We start from the raw sequence: 21,985 nt of genomic DNA, 5'->3' as shown, positions 1-21,985 counted from the left end.
AGAGCAATTGCAACTGACTGCTGTTGAATATTCACTGAATAAACTACTACAAACTGAAAGAGCATAAAGACTAGCTTATATATCATACATTCCAGAAAAAAAAAGAATATATTCATATGGAGGACAAAATAAATAGTTTCCCATTTAGGCATACTCCAGAAATTGTCCAGGTATCTGTTGATGCCAATGATACTTTCTTATCTAACATCATCAGTATTACATAGACAATGTAATTTTTGACTGGCAAGAGAAAGGACGAAATAATGTCACAGTATTTTTCTTCGTTCCCTACCTCTGGCAGGCTCAGCCCATGCTCCCCTCCTTCCTTCTGCTTCCCCAATGAAGGTATTGCAGCCAACCTGTATGGGCACCATGTCTAAAGGGAAGACCCCAGAGGCAGGGGCTGCAGTGTGGGTGGTCTGTGGGGCTCCAGCAGTGTGACCAGTGTCTGTGCTGCCAGGCGGCACGGCCGCAGGGACAGGTCGGATGTTGGTGGGGCCCTGAGTTGGTCGGTGGTGCCTTTGGCCTTCCTGGGGCCGTGTCAGGCTGTGCCATGGGTGAGGAGGCAAGGCCCTGGGTGTGAGGCATCAGGGGCAGAGCACGGTGTGACCGTGGCTGAAAAAACAGTGAAAAGAGAAAGGAAACTATTGAAATTCCCAGAGAGCCGAACAGGCTGTCAAAAGGGATTTTAAAACCAGCTTGTAGCTGGCATTCAGTGGCCTGCCTCCCTGCACACTTTGCCTAGCAGGGCCCATGTCCTCAAGAGCCAACCAGGGTGGTGGCCATAGCCCCACAGGAGAGCATGGTGTGAGGCGCTCTCAGAGGGTTCCTGCCTCACTTGACCTGTGCTGCCTGCCTCCCACTGCTCCCCTCCCATGCCCTGCTCTTGTGGTAGAGGAGCTGGACATAGGTGAGCAGCTACAGGTGTAAATAAAAACAATCTCCTGGTGCATGGCCAAACAAGTGAATGCATTAGCAGAACAGCTTGTTCACCTCCTGCCACCCTTTCTGAAATGTGGCTGGTACCAAAAGCTCTGATGTATTAATGGAAGCCTCTGGTTAATCCTTAGATGAGTGGGGCATATATCAGTAGACTTACAAATCCTGAGATGGGCAATGCTGCTTCTCACTGAAGGTGGGTTGTGTTTGACATTACCAGTGTCACAGGGAACACAGGTGCTGTGTGTACAAAGGGCACCACAATAACCTGAAAGGTTCAAGAGGCACTAATAGCACCAAAGATGCTCAGCTATGGTGGGTTCTGAATTACCGTTTCTAAAATGGACAGAGTAGTGGCCCATCCTAACTCTAGCGGTCTTCTGCTGCCCAAATGTTGTCTACATGTTTTATTAAGAACCCTTAGCTTTTGAAAGCAGTGTTTTTTTACAGCACTTGAAGGCTAGCTGGAGTATCAGAAAAGATATCCAAAAAGGACACATGAAGGTCAGCTAGGGATTGACAATTCTGGCAGGATGGTCAATGCTTAGCGCTTGCTTTAAATAAACACCAAGTTTGAGGTAGCTGCTAAAGCTTGTCACATATGCCGAAAATACCAGCCAAGTCAATCTCACAATCTTCCTCTGTGGCTTGGCAAAAACAAATTTATTTAGCAGTAACAGGAGTCCCTATACAGTTTCACTTCTAATTTACCAGAGGCATTAGTCGTATTGAATGTATTCCCTGATCACCTAATTTACTTACCCATCCGTAAAGTGTGATACATAGGCACTTTACACAATCAATGGTGTACTTTATCTTATGTTACATTTGCAATCAACTTCTAAATGTTGAATGTTTAGTTCAGCTTAATGCAAAATATTCTGTTTGGGGCTAATAATCTGGTTTTAGGAAAATGAACAGGCCCAGTATGTTGAGAATGAAAATAAACTGGCAAGAGAGTTGACCTGTGGACAGAGAAAAGTGAGCAGGAGAGGTGAAGAGTGGAGGGGAGAGAGAAGGCAGGAGAGCTGGTGGACCTGAGTAGGAGGGGCAGACCCACTAGTCACAAGGCTTGAAATGGGTCCGTGGGCTGAGTAAAGGGCCAGCTCATTTTGCTCATGGAAGATCTTGTCATAGTGCAGCAGCCTCCTCTACCTGCTATGAGGATAATGAATGCATCACCCCCTTCTCACCACCTGATTACTTGTGGGTAGTTGGAAGCCTAACATTTCTTACAGCATGACATGTCTGACCACAGTGCTGGTCTTAGCTGTCAAGTTGTGTTGTTAACAAGCACAGACTCCTTCCATCTGGTGTCAAGGCTTTACCTCGATCATTCATGGGAAACAACTGAATTTTTTAAGCAACTGCCCAGACTGGAGGCTGACCTGCCCTGGAGCGTCTTGAGTAGGCCAGAAGATAGTGGTGGACCTGTGTCCAGTGTGCAAAGAGGTTGTGACAGCCTGACTTGGCTGTGTTCCCACACAGTATGTAGAAGAAAGAGCTTCTAGCCATGGTCACAATGTCCCTTATACTCTCCTTCAGAGTATCTGGTCTCTGCTGGTCCCCTGCATTCTGGACAACACAGGACATTTCAGAGCTAAGACTGGTTTGTGAGAGCAAGAGACTTTTACAAGACTGGCCAGAGTAGGGATCTCCTTGATCCCTATTGATCTCCTTGGGGATCTCCTTGATCCCTAGTGACTATTCTGCTTGTAAAGACAATTTCAGAGAACAGATGTGCTCCCAGGAATCCCCCTTGGTACTTGTGTCCTCTGAGACATTCTTCTAAGACCACATTGCTTGCTGCCAAAACATATCACCATGGTGATAGATCTGATTTACTTTATTATTTCTGAGTGATGAACCACGGTGATTGCCTCTCACAATTGAATAGCATAAGACAGTTCTCCACTGAGCACCTTTTCCCTGCTGTGGCGGTACAAACATGTAACTACATGTGAGATATGTACTATGTAAAAATGTATAGGTATTTAATATACTTGTAAATGTGAACATGAACTGTGTACATGTACTCTAAAAGTAATAAACGCTGAATAAATAAATAAAGCATGCTAATCACTGTTCATATGCAAAGGTCTCTACTGTCTTTATTATCTAGACATACATACTAATTACAGAAGAAAGCAACACAGAGATTTACATTTTATGCATCTCTCAGGTCACTTTTTAGACTTGGGATCCTCATTCCTCCTCTTCTGCCTTCTTATGAAACTCACGGCTCTTTGCTCGGAGCTTGTTGACCTGCGACTCTGCAATGTCAGCCCGCTCCTCGGCTTCCTCCAGCTCGTGCTGGATCTTGCGGAACTTGGAGAGGTTGACATTGGACAGTTCCTCCTGTGCAGGGAGAGGGAGTTGTGAAAACAACAGGCAGTGTGCCGACACTCGTATATGCGAAAACTGGGCAAAGAGAAACTTAAATGCTACAACTGGGCAAGCAGAGCAGGTTCAAAATGAAGATAAGAAGCTACTCAGGGTGCCAGAAGAGAAAAGAACATTAGAGTGTCAAAAATGCCAATGACCACATTACGCACAGCATGGTGTATGCAGAGCTCATGGCAGAGTCCTGAACAGATGGACTAGCAGCTGCTTCTGACAACCAGGATATGGTAGGAAGCAAGAAATAGAGGTGGGAAGTGAACCTTAGAGCAAAACAAATAGTGCTGGGGAACTGCAGTTCCTCCCCAAACCAGCAGTTCTTATTGTTATATTCTCCTTTGTCTTGTAGCAGCAAGTGCATCAAAACAGTCAAGGTTTCAAAAAGTTGGACAGAAGAAAACACCAACACAGAATTCCACCTCCACCAGAAGATCTGGCCTTGCTCAGAGTGGTACTTACAGCCTCCTCAGCTTGCCTCTTGTAGGACTTCACTTTCATTTGAAGCTTGTCCACTAGATCTTGGAGCCTGAGAACGTTCTTCCGGTCTTCCTCAGACTACAGAAAATAGTAAGTAAGAAAAATCTTTGTTTGCTTCTTTCTCTAATTTCCATAAATGTGAAATACAAGGAGTAACATTCCTTACAGAGCATTGCTGTCCGGATGGACACAGGTCAAAATGATGTTAACTGTGTCACTGACTGAGGTATAGCAAGAAATACCTCTGGAAGGCAATGTGCCAACATTTGCACTTCCTGGAAGAAGAGTATGTCAACACAATGAAGCCTCCTGCCTTACCTGGTAGGTCAGCTCCTTCACCCTCCTCTCGTACTTGCGCACACCCTTCACGGCTTCAGCGCTGCGCTTCTGCTCAGCATCAACCTCCCCTTCCAGCTCCCGCACCTGCAAGGACAAGCCCATCCTTGGAGCTTCCCTGATGGCTGCTTATGTGACATGTTCACTCATGGACAAAGAGCAGCCCTACGCACTCTGGCCTCCAGCTTCTGGATTTGCTTCTTGCCTCCCTTCAGGGCCAACTGCTCAGCCTCATCCAGACGGTGCTGCAGGTCCTTCACCGTCTGGTCCAGGTTCTTCTTCATCCTCTCCAGGTGGGCGCTGGTGTCCTGCTCCTTCTTCAGCTCTTCTGCCATCATGGCTGCCTGATGAGAGCAAAGGGTCAAGTCCATTTGGGGGCTGGACACAGTTTGAAGGAGAACACATCCATCATCAGCAATGAAAGGAGCCCCCGACTCACATCTGTGATGGCCTTCTTGGCTTTCTCTTCAGCATTGCGGGCTTCCTGGACTGTCTCCTCCATTTCATTCTGAATTTGGGTAATGTCTGTTTCCAGCTTCTTCTTGGTATTGATCAAGCTAGTGTTCTGTTGAAGAGCATTAATATCACAATTTTGTTTTTGTTAGCTTGCAATATCATATGAAGATCTTTACATGAATGCTGGGTTTTTTATACTTTCTGCCATCAGGTCATATGGGATTCTGTTCTAAAGGAACTGTTGTGGTAGTAATCATTAGTTTCTCAGCTATTTCAGTGTTTCCAGAACGTCCTCCATAAAGTCTTTCTTCACAGTTTCTCAGACAACAAAAAACTTAGAATTATAAAGGAAAAGGACGTAATCTTTCGTTATCATTTTCTAGTGGCAGTAAAAAAATTATTTGGTGCTGTAGAATACGTATAATGACATCATTAAATGATGTTAATGACAGTATTACTGTATTCCTATTTTCTTAATGATCAACAGAAGTTTGATTTACAGTCTCCAATGTCAATGTGAAAGCTCTTGACCTCACTTAAGTTCTAGAGTAAGAACTTCACATATCTATTACTCACATATTTATTATTTTTAAGTTATCCGCATTGTGAATTTAATATAATATCTGCAGCTAAAAAAAGTCACATTGCATATTCTTTATCCATACTGTGAAAGTTAAAATGTATTTTACAAAATACAGGTACAGTTCATCCGGTCTTCATCTACTTTATATCACAGAATCATAGAATCATTCTAGTTGGAAAAGTCCTTTAAGATGATTGAGTCCAACCATTAACCTAACACAGTCACTACCCCATTTCCCTAGGAACCTCATCTCCACATCTGTTCACTTCACCACTTCCCTGGGCAGCATGTTCCAACGCCCGACAGCCCTGTCCAAGAAAAAATTATTCCTAATATCCAACCTAAACCTCCCTTGACACAACTTAAGGCTATTTCCACTCATCCTGTCACTTGTTACTTGGGAAAATAGATGGACCCCCTTGCTCCAAACTCCTTTCAGGTAGTTGTAGATGTACGGAGCAAAAGCATTATTATTATTATTATTATTATTGTTGTTGTTGTTGTTATTATTATTACACTGACCTGACTGTGGAGGAGCTGCACACGCTCACTTGCATCCAGAAGCTCCTGCTCAGCCACCTTCCTTGACCTCTCCGTCTGCTCCAGGGCTGCCCTCAGTTCCTCAACTTCAGCCTGCAACAGGTTTGCTCTGCGCTCCACCATGGCCACCTGCTCCTTCAGGTCCTCTTGTCCCCTGAGAGCATCATCCAAGTGTATCTGGGTATCCTGGTAAGAGAGAAAAGACACATTGTGAGGCATATTTTTCCTGTTTTCCTATTTCTTATTTTCTCATCAGTATGCAACTGACAGGATTTTAGAACAGAAAAACTTTTAGACGTATAAGAGACCAGTGAGCACCTGTTCCGTTGTGCCATACCTTGAGCACTCCCTGTGCATTTCTCAGGTTCTTTTGTGCGTCTGCAGCCTGACGGTTGGCATGGCTCAGCTGGATCTCCATTTCATTCAGGTCTCCCTCCATCTTCTTCTTCAGCCGCAGGGCTTCATTCCTGCTCCTGATCTCAGCATCCAGGGTGCTCTGCATGGACTCCACAATTCTGAGGTGGTTTCTCTTGAGCTGGTCAATCTCCTCATCTTTCTCTGCTATCTTCCTGTCAATCTCCGACTTCACCTGGTTGAGCTCAAGCTGGAGGCGCAGGATCTTCCCCTCTTCATGTTCCAGGGAGGCCTGGACAAGAATAAATTATAATACTTTTAATGTGACAACATAGAAAATAATAATGTCAGCAACTTTACCTGAACTATTTCTCTTGAAAGATAACATACAACATGGGGTCTGAGACCGTAGGAAGGAAGTTAAAGGTGTCAAAAAACCCCATGCTCCTGTACCAAGAGTTTATTCTCACAGAATCACTGAATGGTTGGGGTTGGAAGGGACCTCTGAAGGTCATCTATTCCAACCCACCTGCTAAAGCAGGTTCACCTGGGGTAGATTGCATGGGAATGTGTCCAGGTGGGTCTTGAATGTCTCCAGAGAAGGAGACTCCACAATCACTCTGGACAGCCTGATCAGGTGCTCTGTCACCTTCAAAGTAAAGAAGCTTTTCCTCATATTCAAATGGAACCTCCTATGCTTCAGTTTGTGCTCGTTTCCCCTACTGTTGGGCACCACTGAAAGGAGTTTGGTCCCATCCTCTTGACATCCACCCTTCAGATATTTATAAAAACTGATGCGATCTCCTCTCAGCTTCTCTTCTCCAGGCTGAACAGACCCAGCTCACTCAGTTTCGCATAAGAAAGGTGGTCTAGGCCCCTAATCATCAATATATATAATTTCAAAAATGGTATCTGAGGTTACTAAACTCTACTGTAAGTAAAAAACAAAGAACAGAAGAGTGTACCTCAGCTTCCTCCAGGGAGGCTTGGAGTTCAGATTTCTCCTGCTCAACCTGCTTCTTGACTTTCTCCAGCTCATGAATCGCCTTTCCTCCCTCTGCAATCTGCTCCGTGAGGTCGGAAATCTCCTCTGTGGGAACAACCACCAATGGCATGGTCAGGCACAGAGCGCAACGGGAAGGGCCCTGTCACACCAAGGTGACAGATATCCCTGCCCACCTGCAGGCACAGACCCATGTGCAGCGGTGCGTAGTGCTGGACAGGAGAAAGCCCTGCCAGGAGCAGAGGGCCGGGCACTTACGCTGCAAGTTCTTGTTCTCCCGCTTCAGCGTTTCCAGGTGGTCCAAGGACTCCTCATAGGCATTCTTCATCTTAAAGAGCTCCGTGCTGAGAGATCGAGCCTCCTTCTGGGAGGCTTCCAGCTCAGCCTGTGTCTCTTCGTACTTCTGCTTCCATTCTGCCAGGATCTGAAGAGAAACCAGGTGTGAGTTTGGATGTGGCCATCAGGCGAGGATGCTCTGCTCAGGAACCCCAGGTCTGGAGCCCAAAAGACCTTGTCAAAGTTCTTCTGCTTCTTATCCAGAGCTGCACAGGCAGCATTTGTTCGCTCCACATCAATCATCAGGTCCTCCACTTCATTCTGCAGCCTCTGCTTTGTCTTTTCCAGGGAGGCACATTTGGAATTCACAGCTTCAACATGTTCCTCTGCATCTTGCAGACGCTGTGCCAGCTTCTTCCTGGCAGGAGACAAGCACAGCTCCAGGTGAGGAAGGAAACAGGAACCTGTGGTGTGCAGCCAGTATGTTTTTCATGGGAGCACATTTAGGTCCTTGGTGGTGTGTGATCCCCATTTACACAGAGGTGTTGGTCCTCTCCCAGCCAGCCATTGTATTTCTAAGTCTGAATCCTGGGCTGCATCACTTCACTCTTTTTTCTATTCACTCTGCTTTCATAAGCATCTCTCTGCTCTTCTGCATCTGAAGAGCCCTGCTGCCTCTGCTGTTCCCAATGCATACCACTCTGGGCTATATGTCCTCTCTTCCTGACAATATCTCTACCCCAAAGCAGAGCATTGGCTTCTTCCTGACAATATCACGGTTGTCTCCTTAGATCTCTATTCTTAGTCTGCCACCGTTCCCCACCTTCCCCACATACTTGGCCTCCTCCAGCTCCTCTGTGCGCTGAATAGCGTCAGTCTCGTATTTGGTTCTCCACTGGGCCACTTCGCTGTTGGCCTTGGACAGCACACGCTGCAGCTCCCCCTTGGTTTCCTGCTCCTCTTCATATTGTTCCCGGAGCAAGTCACAGTCATGGCGAGCAGACTGCAGGGCGTGGGCCAGGGCGTTCTTGGCCTGGGGGAAAAATAGTAGTGTGACATTGAATCCAAATGTGCATGGAAATCTTTCAAGGTGATGGACACTGGATTACCCTGCTGTGAGCATGATAACAAGCTACTGAATGTGAAAGGAAGATAGGAGAATCTGCAAAAGAATTAATGGATAGACTGCAGGAAGCGGGAGCAAAGCTAGCATAATAAGACTCCCACTGCATTACCTAAGTGGTTAATTCTCCCCCTCTCTTCTGTGATTTCTGTGATTCTGTGATTTCATTCATTTATGACAAAACCTTCTCACCTTTATCTCTTCCTCTAAGTGCCTCTTGAGTTCCTCAATCTGTTGTGTGAATGCCTGCTTGCCTCTTGACAGCTGAGAAACCAATGCATCCTTCTCCTCCACTTGGCGTGAATATTCACCTGGAAAAGTTTGTAGACACACAAACATTTTATTGCCATTGATTACAGTATTGTGGATATTTAGAACTTTAAATCTAAATAGTTAGCAGAACTTCAGAAATTTATGATCCTATTCCAGGCATCTTGAACTGATCATGTGCCCAGAAGGTTCATTTCTGCATTAACTCTCTGACATTATCCATTTGAACATCAGCCATGTGAATGTCTCACCTGCTTCTGTTTGCAGACGAGCTCTTTGAGCATTGAGGTCATTGATCACGCGCTGATGTTCTTCTTCCTTTGTCTTAATCTCACTTAGCTGATCTTCCAGTGTGCGGCACATCTTCTCCAGACTTGCCTTATGTCAACATACAGAAGGGGAAGGATTAACCATTCACACTCTCAGAAACAGCAGGCACAAGAAGTTGCATTTTATAGAATTCCATTGAGGCAGAAACATCCATAAGGTATTTGTGTACCTTGGCTTTGGAGACAGACTCCATGTTACTGGCCAAGTCATCAATCTCCATCTTCAGCTCGCTCTTCTCCTTCTCCAGCTTCTGCTTCACTCGCTGCAGGTTGTCGATCTGCTCCCCAAGCTCAGCTGTGCTGTCCGCGTGCTTCTTGCGCAGGGCGGCAGCCGTGGCTTCGTGCTGCAGCGTGGCCTCTTCCAGGTCACGACGCATCTTCTGAAACTCTGCCTCACGCTTCTTGTTCATCTCAATCTGAGCTGCCGTAGCCCCTCCTGCTTCCTCCAGGCGCTCGCTGATCTCCTCTAGCTCCCTGGAGAGGTCAGCGCGATGCTTCTCGGCTTTTGCCCGAGAGGTTCGCTCGGCCTCAATTTCCTCCTCCAGTTCCTCAATACGGGCCTGTGGAACATTAGGGACCCTTCACACCCAGTCCTTCCTCCTACCTGACCTGAGACTGGGAGAGAGAGGGGAAGGAACACAGACTTGCCTGAAGCTCCTTGATCTTCTTCTGTAGTTGCATGCCCAGGGCTTGCTCATCCTCGATCTTGCTCTGGATCTGGCTGATCTCAAAGTCTTTCCTGTGGGCAAATCAAACCATGTCAGAGATCAGGGAAAAAAAGACAAGTGTGACCAACCCAGCACTCAGGTGCCCCACAGCCACACTTACTTCTTCAGTTTCTCATCCAGCTGCTGCTTATCATTTTCCAAATCCATTATGTTGTCATGGGCCAGCTTCAGGTCTCCTTCGAGTTTCCTCTTAGCTCTCTCAAGGTCCATGCGCAGTTTCTTCTCTTGCTCCAGAGACCCTTCCAACTAAAATAACAAGACCATCAGTAGGCAGGCAGGTCTAACTCCATACTTGTCCTGTTCTTGCTGGGTGGCTGTGTGCTTACATCGTCCACTTGCTGCTCCAGCTTGGTCTTGGATTTAGTCAGTGTATTGACTTTGTCCTCTTCTGCCTGCAGGTCATCCAGTGTCTGCTGGTGGGCCTCTTGGAGGGCTTTCTTCTCCTTTGTCAGCTTGGCAATGGTCTCATCCAGGGTTGCCATCTCCTCTGTGAGGTTTTTCACCTTTGAGAAGAAGGCAGCAAGTGTCAATAAAGGAAATCCTGTAACAGCAGTGTCCTCTTTTCTGGAGCGCGAGTGACAGGTTCTGCCTCATACCTTGTTTTCAGTGGCATGTTTTTCCTTCTCAACCTTGGCCAGTGTTAGCTCAAGATCATCAATATCTTTCTTCAGTTCTGAACATTCATCCTCCAGTTTCCTCTTCTTGGCTGTCAGCTCAGCATTAATTTCTTCCTCATCCTCAGCCCTTTCAGTCACCTCCTTAATTTTGGCTTCCAGCTGGATTTTGGTTTTGATGAGCTGGTCACACCTTTCCTCAGCATCAGCTAGAGCATCAGCTTCCTGTTAGAGAAATATAGGGTTTTTTGTAATCTCAAATTTTAGCAAAAGCTGGATAGAAAAAATGTATTTCCTGCTGCAGAAAGAAAAACATGCAATTATTATTTTTTCTCTTGTTGTGCAAACGGCTTTTGCAGACCTCTTGTAAACCATAGTAGGTTTCTACTCTGTTCATTTTTTACTCCCATCAAGTATTCTGTCTTTCTGTTATTATAAATAAGTAGTCTAAATATCTGAAAGTGCTTTTTTAACTAAGGTTTTTTATTACCTTCCCTGAAAGTCAATAGCTGAATATAATTGTGCACAGAGCTTTTTAATTTTATCTCTGGAAAAGCTTTTCTTGGCAAGGCTGACTTAGAATTCATCTTTGTTCAAGATAAATTGGTACATAATCTGATGCAATCGGTGGTTTCCATTTGAACCTGACTTTACTTTGAAGCCATGAAGTCAGCACTTAAACACACAATAGCATTGTGTAAATTCTGCCAAATCTTTTGATCTGCCAAAGGACACTGGACGCACATAGGTCCAATTGTTGAAGGTATTTGTGTCTTCCTGGAACAGTAGCTGCAGGAGGAAAGGTGAGATACCATGTATCATAAGAGATGCCATAATGCTCTTCAATTTAGGAAACTGATTAAAACCAATGCCAACTTAATTGCTCTCTAAGGTTTATTAGCTGTATATATTATATGTCTATTGACTAAAGCTGAACCTTATATTATATGTTTCCATGGAGAAACATGTCTGTAGGCATAGAGACTTAAAAGTCATTCCCAAGTCAGAACCTCATACTTCAATGTTGGCACTGAGGGGTCTGAATTATAGATTTAGTGATTCAAAGTAAAATATTTTCTTAGGCAATTCAGTGTTCAGTGTGAGAGTTCCATACTATGAGACAGGATTTAGACCTTACTTATTTTCTCCCTGAAGTAACTAACAACACTTACAGCTTGCACTTGGAGCTGCAAATCATTTTTCTCCTGCAGCAAAGAAACCATTTTCTCCTCTAGCTCCTTCCTCTTTGCCTCAGACTTTGCAAGCTCTTCCTTGGTTTTCTCAAATTCTTCCTTCATGTTGGCCATCTCCTTCTCCGATTCTGCGCTCTTCAGCAAGGGCTTGATCTTGAAGAACAACTTCATCCAGGGCCAGTGCTTCACATTCATGAAGGACCGAACATTGTACTGGATGCAGAAGATGGACTCCCTGAAGCATAATTAAAATATACATTGAATATTTTCAGTATGACAAGTGTCAACACTTTCCCGCAAGTACAGTGACATTAACTGAAGATGTACCTCCTCTCCATCATTCTCTGGAACTCCACTCTCATCAGGAAGCCCCTGCACCTGGCCTGTGTGCGGGTGATGAGCTGTGCCAGCTTCTCATCCCTCATCTCCTCCAGCAGTCCCAGCAGCCCAGCTTTGAAGAACACCTTGAGAAAGGGAAAGTTGCAGCACATCATTGTCAGGCAGAGCAAAGCACAGGCATACAGGAGGTAAAACAAGAGGGGGTTGTACCTTGGTGTGGCCAAATTTGTACTGGGTGTGGTCCACATCGATTGACCCAAGAAGCTTCTCAGAAGCCTTCTTGCTATCGATGAACTGTCCCTCTGGGATGGCGCTGGCATTAAGCACCTTGTATCTGCAGAATGAGAGGAACTATGAATGAAGGCAATCTCAAGTCATAAGATTATACTATTTATTGAAATTAACAGCAGTCTTTGCATAAGAATAAGGCTGAGCAAGTTGGAATTTTACTCCTTATTTAGAGATACAGTTATAATGAAGTGCTAATTTGGTTAAAAAAATAAATAGGAAACTTTTACTGTCTTTAAGTGATCAGTCATAGATGAAAAGAGGGCACTGGTCCCCAGCCATTTCAGTCTTATATCTTTTTCACAACTATACTGTAGAAAATTGCTTTATGTGCACAGGAGGAAAACATCTTCCCTTGAAACTTACAGCTGATGCAATGGGCAGAGCACTCATAGAGTCAGCCATTTTTGCCTGGGAATATGTTGTAGCCATATCCCAATCTGCATTTTTTAATCTTGTAATCACTGGCTTGTGTATCTATTGTGCTTCCATACTCAGAGACACTGGCAAAGTTCAGTTCTGCGATGACCAGCAATCAGTGAGAACAACTCAATTACCTCTTAATTTCTCAACATTCCAACATTGCTCCTCTTTCCATTATAATCAGATAGAGTTGGCACTTAAAAATAACCACAAATGCTAAAATAGTCAAGATGTACAACTTATGCAGGAAAGACAGAATGGAGAGCAGAAAGAAGGATGACCTCTGTTTGAAGTCAGCATAGAGGATTCTGCTGGGGAATCCCTTCCTGCAAATTCTGATCCCCTCCAGCACGCCGTTACAACGCAGCTGGTGTAGCACCAGTTCATGCTCCATGGCACCTAAGCAAATAAAACAATTATGTGATACTTCATTATAAGACACAGAGGATAATGGCTTCTTCGCACTATGGATTCTCTCTGCTTGATGTTCTTACCAGGTGTTTTTGTTTCATTGGGGATGATACAGCGCACAAAATGGGGGTGAGTGCTCCGTAGATTGGTCATCAGCTTGTTTAGGTTCTCCTGTGGGATCATGACAAAAGATTTTTTGTTAACAAATGGTACCTCTGCAATTATACTGTCAGATGTGCAAAAAGTGTTGGAAAGTAATAATGAATTTATTATTTGCACCTATAGCCATTCTAGTTAGTGTTTTCTTTTGCCTTTATTCTTGAGCATAAAAGACACAAAACTGTGTAATATGTTTCCATGAGACTGAGGGATATATTCACTCAGATGGGACACCTATGGAAAATGGTGACCAGAAGTTCGTGACAAAAGGCATACATATGAGTGAAAGATGATTCTTTGTAATCACCAGATTCTCACCCTATGGAAGACACTGGCTGCTGATGGAAACAAAAACAAAACCAAAAATAGGACAAAAAGGAAGACTGGTAAGGACCAAGTTTGCAGATAAGACTCTGAAAGAGCAGCTTAATGGCATTAGGAGCTACTTGTGAAGTTATATCTGACAAAGGTTGAGCAGAGGAAGACAAGAAAGACTCCCTGTTCAGTGAGAATGATGTCACAACTCATAGAGAAAAAGTATGAGCAGTAGGTCCTACAGCACTCCTTTCTAGAGGAGTTTTTAAAAGCAAACTCATGAACTATGTCTGATTTTAGCAATCACTTTTGCTAGCTAGGTCCTAATGTTTCTCAGTCTGGCACTGGCTTGTAGCACGGGCAAAGCTACTCAAACAAATATCTCTTTCACGTGAAAATCGGTTCAGGATGCCACATAGCAGCTGGATGGGCACAGGTGCTCAAACGAGAGTGTTTCCAAAGCTCTGTCCAATGATGGAAAGGTAACTGGCCTTGGCATTTCCCTATTGCCTTGTCTTCATATGTATACTTGTGCAAACAAGTCTGTGTTATATGAGTTCTATATTATCATGTGCAAATGCACACACATTTGTGTGTGCTGATCCAGACTTGAGTTTCCCTGAGGAAGGCAGCCAGATCCACCATTGCCTCCCCAAGGCAGAGTGAGAGGGGAAAGAGCTTGAACCTGCCAGCTCATGAGTAAATGAAACTGTAGCCTGACCCAAGTACTTCTTCCAGCATCAAGATGGATCTTCCTCAGCTGACCTCAGCTGACTTGCAGTCAGCTCTTTCATGAATAACTGAAGAGTTGCTCTTTATGTGGAATAATGTTAATAGGTTGCAGTAAAACGGCTTTGTTGGAGGTACTGTGAGGTTTCACAGTCTTAAACTAAAAAAAAAAAAGAGAGAGAGAGACAATGACTTTGGTACTTACCCTGAAAAGAGCTGACACAGTCTGGAAAGAAGACCCCTTCTTCTTGCCTCCCTTCTTGCCACCACCACCACCACCCTCTGAAGAACACAAAAAAACCATGGATTTGATTTGGAAATTTTTCTATGACACTGCAAGAAGCTTGTTCATATGTATCAGTCATGGATGCAGTGGGAAACAGAGTCATCACTCAGTCTGAAAGAACACAGGGCCAAAGGTGTAAGATAAACCAAAGCTGCGTGATAAATGGACTATGATGGCCGAGTGGAAGACCTGAAATACATTTGATCGATTCCTTTATGAATACATTCAAACTATTGGAGACTCTACACAATATGTAGTTTCTTTAGAACACTCTGGCTGATATTCATGGCTCTGGTAGAGTCATTAAATAAAAATGAAAATACTAATTTCACAGAACTTACCTGCCTCTCCTGGAGCAGCGGCAAAGAGTAAGGCCAGTGTCTTCAAGGATGATTTCTGGTACAGCCCCACAACAGTTTCATTCAGGGGGTCCTTGTTCTTATCAAGCCAGCCAGTGATGTTGTAGTCCACTGTGCCAGCGTAGTGCACCAGGGAGAAGTGAGCCTCAGCCTTGCCTTTGGCAGGTTTGGGCTTCTGGAAGTTGTTGGACTTGCCCAGATGTTGGTCATAGAGCTTGTTCTTGAAAGAGGTGTCAGTTGCCTTGGGGAACATGCACTCCTCTTCCAGGATGGAGAAGATGCCCATGGGCTGGGAGAAACAGAATGAAGGAGGAAGAGGTGAAAAGGAAGAAAAAATGACAGATAAAGATATAGCTTCCTAAGTGGAACAACATTAACATCCTCAGCAATTATTCTGATGCTCAGCAGAGAAAATTGTAAAATATTCTAAACTTATGTATTTCACAATATCACAATTACCCTTTCAAGCTACATTTATAAATATACAAAAAATTAATACATTTCTGAAAATATTAGACATTGTGAATTGCACAAATACCTTCTCAATGAGCTCAATGCAGGCAGCCAGGTCCATCCCAAAGTCAATGAACTCCCATTCAATTCCCTCCTTCTTGTACTCCTCCTGCTCCAGCACGAACATGTGGTGGTTGAAGAACTGTTGCAGTTTCTCATTGGTGAAGTTGATGCACAGCTGCTCCAGGCTGTTGAACTGCAATATTACAAATAAATATTATTATTAATGTTAATTTAGAAAGCTACAGGTAAAGAACAGTGCTGGCTTTTTGTACCGAATTACAGGAGGATAGGAGAGTATTCCTGCTTCGCTCAGCCAGGAGTTTGTAACTTCTGTCAGTGTGTCTCTCTTGTCAAGCTAAAATTTATCCATATGTTTATGACCCCTAGAAGCTTAGGCCACATTAATAATTCAGACTTGCCAGTTTTTATATGTACTAGACTGGGATAATTCAGTCACGGGACAGTCCACAGCACAGCAGTTTGTCCAACATTTGCAAATGCTGATTTCAGAGTATGTCCCAAGCCTTCAAAGCACAAATTATGTCTATGGAACTGGTCTCTCTACATTAGCTACCACATGCCATGTTAGTCTACTGTTTCTAATCAGTCAAAACGCACTGCATTTATGGATTTCCATTGGCATATGTGAAACACAAAAAATCTATTCCAAATTAAAATCCTGTGGAAATCATGATACTTTAGATACAATCTGAAAGGATCAAATTATTTCTGGAAAGAAAAAAAAAAAAGGCACCACTCTAGAGTTACTTCTGAAAGTGTTGCAATAAAACACTGTTCTTACATCAAAGATCTCAAAGCCAGCAATGTCCAGGACACCAATGAAGTACTGTCTGGGCTGCTTGGTATCCAGCTGTTGGTTGATGCGAATAACCATCCACAAGAACATCTTCTCAAACACGGCCTTTGCCAGAGCACCTACTGAATTGTATACCTAAAACAAACAAACAAACAAAAACAACAAAAAACCAGAAGGCTTGTAGATAACATGCAGAGCAAAAGAGGAAGCCCAGAAGGTTTGTCAACAAAACAGGCATTTTTGTTACCTGCTGCACAGTTTGACCCTTGGTCACATATTCATTGCCAACCTTGACTCGGGGGTAGCAGAGGGCCTTGAGCAGGTCTGCTGAGTTCAGACCCATCAGGTAGGCAGCCTTGTCAGCAACTAAAGGCCAAAAAAGTGAGTTGTTAAGGTACCAGCAAACAATGTTCCTTAAAACGAGAATTAAAAGGAAATTCTAGTAAAGATAAAACAATCAGTTAACATGAAAAAATAATGTATTTCTAATTTATCATAGTTAATATTCTCTAGTAATTATGGTACATTTATATTGCCTCTTTTTTCTTCACCTATTCTTAGTTTATTTTGAATTTTGAATGAAAAATCAGTTAAGAGACATTTAGGTGGGCAGACTTCTCTATAACAAGTACTAAAAATGAAAAAGCAAAGGTAAGCCTGGGATGATGACCAAAGTGCAGGCAATCACAGATCCTCTCAGAAGCAAATACAGTGCAATTTGTTTCAGTGACTAGTGGTAGGGTAACTTTAAAGACATAATGCTCAAGAGAGCACAAAACAAGTGTCAATTATGCCTTTATGAATCTACAGCTAAACATACGAGATGAAGGGTTATTTTTAGAAGTGCATCCTCAATAAAAATTTGGCATTTTACCTTTTGCTATCGCTTTTACTATTGAATTCAGACTCCACCAGCAGGCACAGTATGTAAAATTATTTGTTCAATAATGCTTATACAATTCATTTGAAATCATGATAAAAAAGTATAGCAGATCACTGCATAAATATTGGACAAGTTCTAACAGTTGTCAGGAAAAATTTCTAATGAGTAAGGATAGTGTAATGCTGAAATACATTGCAGGTTTTCCTCAGTGTTTGCAAAAGCAGGTAAGGAAAGACTGCACAATAAATGGAGTCCGCAGGAGATGGAGAAGATGAAGTGTCATAGCCTTCTCCCAGCTTTATAAGCAATTAAAACTAGCAAAATAAATATGACACTGCCACATTGAGATATTTGTTCACAGCTTCAGAGTTATCCTCTGAAGAGGATTCTAGTGGAATCAGTGGAATCAGTGCTGTGTACACTGCTCCGAATGTTTCCAGGATTTAGTCAGCAAAATACCATCACTTATATAAAGTTCCAGCTATTATTTGTAGCCTGTTCTACTATTACTATTCATCATTATCAGATTAATCGCTATTGTATTCCTTGCAGTTATATTCATTTATGCCTTAACACTCCCTAAAAAAACTCCAGACCACAAACATACACAAAAGTCAAGAAAAAAACTCCAACATGAGTAGTACGTGTTTATGATATATGCAAATAACTCCAGTCTCAGGGAAATACTTCCACAAACTTCTACAGGAATGCACCTTTGAACCCTATTGGGCAAAGCAAACATGATAGACGTATCTTAGATGTCTATTTTTCAAAAAAAAAGTTCCAGAGACTTGCCAAGACTCTACAGGAAATGTAGAACATATCAACCACTGCTGCAGTATTAACTGATGGTGTACCTTCTGTGCCGTCCGGCTCTGCCTGCTCCTCACGCTGCTTCTGCTTGAACTTCAGGTTGCCGTAGTGCATGACAGCCCCGGTCAGCTTGTAAATGGCTGTTTTCTCATCAGGAGTGAAGCCCAGGATGTCAATGGCACTCTAACAAAAGAACCACTAGAGTAAGTACCATGCCTGTTAAAGGCCAGAGTCAGCCTGGGAAAACTGTGTGTTACTTACATCTGTGGCCATCAGCTCTTCCTGGTCGTTAATGCTGGGTACCGTGATCTCACCTTGACTCACATAGTGATAGTCATATGGGTTGGTGGTGATCAGTAACATCTCTGAAAAGAAGGACCCAACACATACAGATCAAATGAAGGTAATTGGCATGTAAAGGAATTCAATGTTACTCCGTGGTCTTTGTCTGGAGAAATTAGTGACCCTTCCTACCAATTAGCTCCGGCTTCTTGTTGGACATGATCTGATAGAAGATGTGGTAGCTTCTTTCTGCCGGGAGCTGGAAAGTGACTCTGGACTTCTCCAGCAGATCTGGCAAGGGCAGAAGTACGGATTAGCACAGGAACTGAGGAAGGCTGGAAGGAAAGGGACAAGGCCAGGAGAGTCACTTACATGTTTCAATGTCAGCTGAAGCCAGTTTCCCTGTGGCACCAAAATGGATTCTGATGAATTTACCCTGAAGGAAGCAGGAAAGTCAACTGAGAACTATTTTACCAGTCTTGACTGCAAGAATATGTGAGTCTGGGTGCTGATGTGAAAAAAGTAATTTTGTCTCAGATAACAACTTACAAAGCGTGAAGAGTTGTCATTCCTCACGGTTTTGGCATTACCAAAAGCCTCCAGCAGTGGGTTGGCGCTGATGATTTGATCCTCAAGCGTCCCCTAAAATACAAATCTTATTGTCATGATATTGTTCACAAATAAATTGTTTAGTTGCAGGCTCCTACCCGAAGACCTCACCTGCATTTTGCCTGCTGGCTGCTGCTGCTCTTCCTTCTTCTTGTCTCCACTTGCTGCAATTGTTGCAAAGTACTGGATGACACGCTTGGTGTTCACAGTCTTCCCTGCACCAGATTCTCCGCTGTCAAAGCAAAGAGAGAAGCAGAGAGCGTGTGGTCAGGCAGGAGATCCCCTGGCACCGGGCAGCCCCGCAGGGACCCAGCAGGGAGTGTACGTACGTGATCAGGATCGACTGGTTCTCGCGATCTGTGAACAAGACAGAAACAAATAGACTTTGTAAATGAAGAATACAAAAAGTCTGCAAATTAATGCAGTAAATATAAGTTATGACAAGAAAAAATTCTGCATTTTTTTTTCCTTTGTTAGCTCCTAATATTTTTTTTCAGTTTCTAATTTTTTCAAAGTAATTTGCACCATGTTCTTATGTCTAAACATACTCAGAACACTGTTGCCTCTTATTTAGAGAGTTATGGGTTTGATGGGTGGACTGTTAGATGGATAAGAAATTGACTGAATAACGGCATCCGAAGTGTTACAGTCACAATCTCAATGCCCAAATGGTTAATTAGAGTTATCCCTCAAGGTTTCTCCTGGGACCAATATCTCCACTAATGAGGTATTAATTAAATAGTGGGATTAATTAAGTAGTGGGGTTAATTAAATAGTGGGATTGAGTGCACCCTCAGCAAGTTTGCAGATGACACCAAGGTGAGCAGCGTGGTTGATAGCCTAGAGGGAACAGATGCCATCCAGAGGCATCTCGATAGGCTTGAGGAATGTGTCGTAAACATTATGGAGTTCAATAAGGCCAAGTGCGAGGTCCTGCACCTGAGTCAGGTCAATCTCCAATATTAGTCCAAACTGGGGGAAGACTGAATCATAGAATCATAAAATGTCCTGAGTTGGAAAGGACTGACAACAATAGTTGAGTTCAACTCCTGTCCCTGCATATGACAACAATATGAAAATATGGAAACAAAACTAGCAGCAACATATAATTCTGTTTCATTTTTTCATTTCATGGTTTTATCAAGACAAATCTGAACTTTTGTGGTACTGATGTTTCCTGAAGGCCTCTGATTAAATAACTTCACATCATTAGTCAAAATATTCACATCACATATCCATCTCATACTCTGTTCACTTCCACTCTTTCATTAAAGACATAATTATCTTTCTTGCTCCATCTGATCCATTTGACTTAACATTTTTCCTGATACACTATCTGTGGTAATATACTTTCTTTTTAGAAATATTAACATGAAAAAGTAATTTTAAAATTAGCTGTCATTAATACTATGACTGAAATAAAACTCTAATGATGTGTTAAGGAAATGTCAGCATATTTATTAAGGAAACTTTTAAAATGTCTTTTTGATAGAATCATGCTGACAGCCACTCACCTGTTAGCATGAGTTTAAACAAGAAAAATGCCACAATACCTCACTGATTGCAGGAATTTCTTTCATTTGAAAGACCAGAAACAATAGTATGATGATTGTAAAACACACAATAGTGTGTATGCATCAGAACCATGCAAGCTTTGAAAATGTCTACTCCTACTAATGAGACAGAGTATCCCTTCCAAGAAATTCATGGTAATGTCCTTCTGAGACAGATGGAGCCACTGACCAGTCAACATGAACTGATAGGCGTTGTCAGAGATGGAGAAGATGTGTGGAGGGGCCTCCTGACGCTTCTTGCCTCTGTAGGCCAACACCACCTCCGGGTTGTACACCGGCAGCCACTTGTAGGGGTTGACGGTGACGCAGAAGAGACCCGAGTAGGTCTGCGAGGAAGGGACACAGCACGTTGCCTTCCCCTGAGCCTGGCAGAGCAGTTCTCCTAGCTCCCCAAAGGAAGACTGCTGCTGGTACTTACGTAGATCATCCAGGCTGCATAACGCTCTTTGAGGTTGTACAGCACAGCGGGTTCGTGGAGGTGGGTCATCATGGCCATGTCCTCGATTTTATCGTATTTGGGAGGGTTCATGGAGAAGATCTGATCTTCCTTCACAGTCAGGGTCTGTCAGAGGAAAGAAAGTTATATGCGTGTCAGCTTGGATGTCAGAGTGGAAATTAAATGCTGTTTGTAAACCCTGCATTCTACCCACCTCTCCAGCTTCAGTCTTGACGGTGACCTTCCCTGATTCCCTACTCTGGATTGTGCTTTTCACATAGGATTCCTTGGGATGCACCACAAAGACACATGACTTGGCATCAAAAGGCTTGTTCTGGGCCTCGATTCTCTCCTTTTCTGACTTTCGGAGGTAAGGAGCTGCCTCCCCAAAGATCGCCATCTCAGAGTCTGACGACATGGCTGCAGCTTATCGAGTGCAGCACAGCACGGGCCTGAAGTGGAGAGACACAGTACTGAGTGAAGGAAGAAATGCCTTTGTGCCACACACCTGACTGTAGTGCTCTGCCCTGCATATTCTTACAGTCTCCCTCTCTGTCTTATCTGCTTTTCACCCTATATATCCTTTAATTTATTTAGATCTTAAAGAAAATATGTGCCTTTGATTTAGATGATTTTAACTTCTCTCTCTTATTACTGTTTACATGGTCAGTTCTTTGGATCTAGTAGTGGTTCAACTAGGCTACACAGAAAAATTGGATTGGCGCATTATATAACTTTTCTATACAAAGCAGCAGAGATACCAAGGGAAGTCATCATATCAAAATTATGAAAGTCCACTTATATCCTTTCTCTTTTGCATGTTTTGGACCATGTAATTTGTATTGAGTAAAGAGATGGAGCAACAACAAAAAGATGTGGTGTAAGCAGAAGCATAGATGTGAATTGTCTATGCAAATCTTTTTTCCTCAGAAGTCAAGAGTTTTATCTTCTGAAGTTATTCTGCCTTTTCCAGTTCAAGCTTATCCTTCAAGATTAACTTATACTTAAAGAGGAAAACTTTTCAATTAAAAAAAAAATCAGAGGGATTTGACAAAATCTTCACTATATGTGCTCTTCATTCACCTTCCCTTTCCTGGATTTCTCTTCACAGGCAATCTCCTGTTG

At 43.2% G+C, this 21,985-nt stretch overlaps 1 protein-coding gene across 1 annotated transcript; it reads right to left on the bottom strand.

Moving 5' to 3' along the window:
* Nucleotides 1-3,144: 3,144 nt before the first annotated feature.
* Nucleotides 3,145-21,278, bottom strand: LOC308047850 (myosin-1B-like; the record flags this gene model as incomplete). Its single annotated transcript, XM_080356624.1, has 38 exons — nucleotides 3,145-3,297; nucleotides 3,799-3,894; nucleotides 4,135-4,239; nucleotides 4,326-4,496; nucleotides 4,592-4,717; nucleotides 5,714-5,917; nucleotides 6,069-6,377; nucleotides 7,051-7,175; nucleotides 7,347-7,512; nucleotides 7,599-7,782; nucleotides 8,201-8,397; nucleotides 8,680-8,798; nucleotides 9,009-9,135; nucleotides 9,257-9,646; nucleotides 9,735-9,825; nucleotides 9,915-10,060; nucleotides 10,141-10,317; nucleotides 10,411-10,653; nucleotides 11,601-11,856; nucleotides 11,949-12,085; nucleotides 12,171-12,294; nucleotides 12,953-13,070; nucleotides 13,166-13,253; nucleotides 14,491-14,567; nucleotides 14,913-15,219; nucleotides 15,469-15,639; nucleotides 16,249-16,398; nucleotides 16,511-16,629; nucleotides 18,004-18,142; nucleotides 18,221-18,324; nucleotides 18,434-18,532; nucleotides 18,614-18,677; nucleotides 18,791-18,883; nucleotides 18,962-19,082; nucleotides 19,180-19,207; nucleotides 20,594-20,750; nucleotides 20,843-20,986; nucleotides 21,075-21,278. The coding sequence occupies 38 exons, from the start codon at nucleotides 21,276-21,278 to the stop codon at nucleotides 3,145-3,147; spliced, it is 5,829 nt and encodes a 1,942-aa protein (XP_080212750.1).
* Between the last annotated feature and the right edge of the window lie 707 nt (nucleotides 21,279-21,985).

The sequence above is a fragment of the Nesoenas mayeri genome, assembly GCF_963082525.1.
Source record: "Nesoenas mayeri genome assembly, chromosome: 19".
NCBI lineage: Eukaryota > Metazoa > Chordata > Aves > Columbiformes > Columbidae > Nesoenas > Nesoenas mayeri.
The sequence above is the reverse complement of the archived record's forward strand: the minus strand, read 5'-3'. Positions and strand labels throughout refer to the sequence as shown.